The 4,955-nt window shown below is 64.1% G+C and overlaps 1 protein-coding gene across 1 annotated transcript in view; it reads left to right on the top strand.

Annotated features, from left to right (window-relative positions):
- Window positions 1-790, top strand: part of LGALS12 (galectin 12) — a 4,315-nt gene extending 3,525 nt beyond the window's left edge. The window contains exons 8-9 of the mRNA XM_014526514.2: window positions 323-473; window positions 608-790. Of these exons, the coding sequence (XP_014382000.1) occupies window positions 323-473; window positions 608-757 (301 nt within the window). The 3' untranslated portion in view covers window positions 758-790. The remainder of the gene's footprint in view (window positions 1-322; window positions 474-607) is intronic.
- The last annotated feature ends 4,165 nt before the right edge of the window (window positions 791-4,955 follow it).

The following is a 4,955-nucleotide window of genomic DNA, read 5'->3' as shown; positions in this document are numbered from 1 at the left end:
GGGGGTGGTAGAGAGGAAGGGCTAGGATGCCCCCCATGGCTATGGGGGGGGGTTGAATGGGGGGGATACTGGGTGTAGCCCCCAGGGGGCACCTTGCTGGGGCTGTGATCCACCCCCCTCTGGCTATTGGGGGGAGGGGGGGCATCGGGTGGGTGTCACACAGCCTCCAGCCTCAGGCCGGCCTTCCTAGCAGAACTTGTCTGCTATCTTGTAGGCTGGGTGGAGCATTCTGGGAAGGCTATTGGAGGACCTGGGGTCGGGGTTGTGGTGGTGAGGGCGGGAGGAGGTTTTGCCTCTCCACCTGCCCCCACCCCGGTTGCAGCTTCAGCCTCAGCCTGCGGGCGGCGCCCCCAGAGCCAGGCCTGGTGCTGGCCGCCTGCTTCCGCACTGGGGCCCTGACGTGGTGCCAAGGCCCCGGGGGGGCCCATGAGGTGCTGGACGGCTTCCCCTTCCACGCCCGCCGCTTCTTCCAGGTGAGGGCAGGGCAGGACCGACCGGCTGCAGGGTGTGGGTGGGGGGCTCTGTGCGTGTCCCGGACCCCTGGGCTCCATGTATGTGGGGGAGGGGGCCGTCCCCCCCCACCCCCAACCTGTCCCTCTGCCTGCAGCTGCTGCTGGTGGTGGATGCGGCGGGCAAGTTCTGCTTGGCGCTCAATGGGGTCCCGCTGGGGCCCTTCCATGCCTCCGGCCTGGCCTGGCCCTGCCTCACCCAGCTGGGCATCACCGGCGACCTGCGCCTGCACAGCGTCCTCTGCTGAGCCCGTGCCCGCCACCATGCCAGCAAGGGACAGACGCACCAGCTCCCCACTGCGCCCAGCTCTGGGGTGGAACAGACACACACGACCTCAGATGCTCCCAGCTGTGGGGTGAACCATGTACCCAGCTGTGGGGTGGAACAGACATGCATGTCCCCAGGTGTGCCCAGCTCTGGGGTGCCACATGTAGCCAGATACACCCAGCTCTGGGATGAATCATGCCCCCGGCTCCTAGGTGTGCTCTGCTCTGGGGTGTGACATGCAGCCACATGCGCCCGGTGCAGGCTTCAGGCCAGAGCTCAGCTCTAGGGTGGAACGGCCACGCGCACACCCAGATGCGCCCAGCTCTGGGTTGGGACATGCACACACGCACGCAGCACTCAGGTATCCGGGACATGTGCGCACATGCACACACGAGCGTGGCCACATCCCTGGTTCCTGCTCTTTATTGGCTGATCAGGTGCAAGCGCGACGGGGGCGTCTTCGTGGCTGGTTTCCATTGCAGTGACTGTGGCTGTTCCCCAGCACTGGAGGGAACCCAGGCATCTGGGCTCTCACATCTCCAGCCCTGCCAGGCTGATAGGGCCCACACTGCCCAGCCGGCTGGGGGTTCAAAGCCTGCCCCAGGCAGCCTAATTTCTGGCTTTCAGCTTGGGTGGGTGGGGGTTCAAGTCCTGCCCCAACCAGCCTCACACCCAGCAGGGTGGGGGTTGTAATCCCACTGTTGGCTGGTTGCGGGGAGGGGAGAGGGTCTAGACCCAGCCCTGGTGCAGCCTCACACCCTGGGAGTCGGGTGGGAGGAGTCTAATCCTACTCCCAGCATGGCAGCAGCCAAATCAGGGGTTTTAATCCTGCAACCAGCCCATTGGGGGTTCAAATCCTACCCTGGGCCACTGCATCCTGCTAGTCCTGGGGTCTAATCCCACACCTCATGTGTGTAGGGGTTTAATCTCACACCCAGCAGGTCAGAGTTCAAATCCCACCCTCGCCTAGCCTAACACGTGGCTAGTGAGGGGTTCTAATCCCACACCCATCAAATCAAGGGGTCTAATCTCACACCTAGCCTGGCGGGAGCTCTGATCCCATAGCTGGCAGGTCAGGGGTTCTAATCCCACGACTGGCGAGTTGAGGGGTTTAAATCCCACCTTGGGCCACTGCGCACCTGGCTCTTCAGGGTTTCTAATCCCACATCCGGTGGGCCGAGGAGTCTACTCTCACACCCAGCAGGTTAGGGGTTCTACTCCCGCACCCAGCTGGTCACGGGTTCAAATCTCACCCCTGTGCAGACTAACACCCGCCTAGTCAGGGGCTCTAATCCCACACCTGGCAGGTCAGGTGGGGGGGTGTCTAATCCCACTTCTGGGCAGCCTCATCGCCCACTAGTCAGGGGTTCTAGTCCCACGCCCGGCAGGTCTCACAGCTGCTTGCTGAGCTTCCGGACTTGGCGCTCCCGGGCCTCGAAGGCCATCTTGATGTCTATGAGCTCGGCCAGTGCCTTGCGCATCTCCTCCATTTCGGCCTCGGCCTGGGCGTACTTGCGGGCCAGCTCTCGGTTCTCCCGCTGCAGCTCGGCCACGGCCAGGCCCAGCTCCTCGCTCTGCCGCCGGCACCGGCCCCGCAGCTGCTCGGCCTCAGCCAGGAGGGTCTCCACCGTCTTCACCACCGACTCCATCTGCTCCCGGGACATGGCTGGGGGTGGGATGTGCTGGGGTGAGACGGGTGGGGAGGGGAGCCCAAATGCCTGGGCTCCCTCTTGCTGCAGGAGGGGAATGGGGCTGGGGAGGTGGGAGGGAAACTGGGACACCTGGGTCCTCTGCCCAGCTCTGGGAAGGGAGAGGGACTGGGGCCTGGGAGCCCGACACCTGACTTCTATCCCCACGAGCAGCCACCCCTGAACCCAGCTGCAGTTTCTTACCCAGCATCCCCCACTGGGCACCCTTTAATCTCATCAACCAATTAAGGAGCTTTCCCTCCCCCCCAATCCCATTAGCTCTAAGCAGCTCTGGGCTCCCTTTCCTGCACCACAGCCTGAGCCCTTGAAGGTGACCTGGGATCATCCTGGCTCTGGGACCACAAAGAAGTGGGGCTAGAAGGGCCTTTGAGGTGGGGCGGGGGGGAGGTCTTGTCTGACCTGTTCCAGCCCTGTTATACTCTGCTGCTCCCCAGGGCTCACCCCAGAGCTGGCTGCACGGCACGGCACAGCACAGCAGGGCCCCCTTGGAACCAGCCCCGGGGGGGTTTATCCAGGCCAGGAAGATGTGGGTTCAAATCCACCCTGGCAGACCTCCCTGAGTGAGGCAGGAGAAGCCAACCTCATCCCCCAGCTTCGGATGTGGCTGCTTCTGGGGTGAGGCTGGGGCTGCCCTAACCCCCTCCCCTCCCCTCCCCTCCCCTCCCAGCACTGGAGAGAGCCCAGGCGTCCCGGGCCCGGGCCCCTCTGCTCTTACCCAGCAGCCCCCACTTCCCTCCCAGCGCTGGAGGGTGCCCGGGCTCCCTGGGAGGGGAGGGGGGGCTGGGAGCCTGGGTTCTCCTCAGCTCAGGAAAGGCAGTAGGGGCTGGGGGTGAGAGCAGGGGGGCTGGACACCTGGGTCCGTCCAAGCTCTGGGAGAGGTCTGGTGGGGTTTGTAGGGTTAGAAGTGGGGTTGGTGGTGAGAGGGGAGTGGGGGGCTGGGCGCCCGGGTCCTTCCCTCACCTGCGGCGTCGCTGGCCCAGAAGCTGCTGAACGGGATGAATCTTTCCAGCTTCTCCCGCCCGACCCCTGGCTCCGGGCTCCGGGAGTGACCCCAGGAGCGGCGGGGCCGGGATAAGCGGAGCCCTAATCCAGGTGGCTGACGTGGGGGGAGGACGTCATCACCCTCATCTGCACGGGGGGGGGTGTGGAAACTGAGGCACAGAGGCGGCGGGGGTAGGCCCCGTGTGCCTGCCCAGCACAGAGCCAGCTGCATCCCTGGGCTCTGGGGGGGCATCGGGGCTGGGGAATACAGCGCCCCCACCTCTCGGGGCAGGGCGATGCTGGGATCCAGCCTTGGTTGGGGGTGAGAAGGGGGCGATTCGGCGCATGGGGGGGGCAGACCCCCGCGGGACACTAACAGGCAATGCTGGGGGCAATAAACGCCCACCCCCGGGGCAGAGTTACCATAACTGGGGCCAGGGGATTCTGCGGGCAAGCTGAGAGATCTCAGCCTCAGTAGGGGCTGGAGGGATCCCTCAAGATCCCGTGGGATCTACTGGTGCTCCTGGAGGAGGCTGGGATCCTTGGACTCTGCGCACCCCAGAACAGGAATAGTGGATCCCTTTGGATCTCTTGGGGTGTGTTGGCAGGTGCTGGGATCCCTGGGTGCCCTGGGGGAGGAGCCGTGGAGCCCTTGGGATCTGTTGATGGGACTGGAGGATGCTGGGATCCCTGGGCCCTGCGCACCCTAGAACAGGATCCATGGATCCCTCTGGATTCCTGGGGATCTATTGGCGGAGCTGGAAGGTGCTGGGATCCCTGGGTACCAGGAAGTGTGGGCCTGGGATCCACTCCCGACTTTGCTATCCATTTCCATCTCACGGAGAGATGGAATCACCCTAAAATGGGATCCACCCCACAGCAAAGGGGATCCAGTCTCCCCGTGGCAGACGGATCTATCCTGGAACAGGATCCTGGGATCCACCCTGAGACAGGAGGGATCCACTCTCGCCACATGGAGAGACGGCTCTGCCCTGAAATGGGATCCCTCCAGCAGCAGCTGGCGAGTCGGGGCGACGGAGGAGGGCCGGACGCCTGGGTGCGCCCCCCACCCCGGCCCAGACAAGCACCCCTCGCTTTCCACTCTCCGGTTTTAATGGCCTCACTGGCCTTGAACAATAGCAATAATAATACTAATTAATTATAATAAAATTAATGAATTAGTTAATTGACAAGGACCCTGACGACCTTTCAGGCTCAGTGTAAACAAGGTCGAGGGTGGGGGGAGGGGGGTCCTGGTCCCCCTCTGTGCTGGGCCTCCCCCACAGGCACCCGGTGCCCAGCAGGACGTGGCCTTCTCTCTCCAGTGCTGTCTCACCGGTGCCAGCAGGGCTGGGTGGGGGGGTAAGGACCCCCCCCAACCCCCCCCACCCAGTGTTATTGCCCTGAGAAGCGTGGAGGGGTGGACAGGGCCCCCCTCCGCATTTTCCTGAGTTGTGGGGGCAGGTCCAGCAGGGGGCGCAGGTCCTC

Source organism: Alligator sinensis, unplaced genomic scaffold (assembly GCF_000455745.1).
Source record: "Alligator sinensis unplaced genomic scaffold, ASM45574v1 scaffold1318_2, whole genome shotgun sequence".
Classification (NCBI taxonomy): domain Eukaryota; kingdom Metazoa; phylum Chordata; order Crocodylia; family Alligatoridae; genus Alligator; species Alligator sinensis.
Note: the sequence above shows the minus strand (reverse complement) of the source record. Positions and strands in the feature narration are given on the sequence as shown.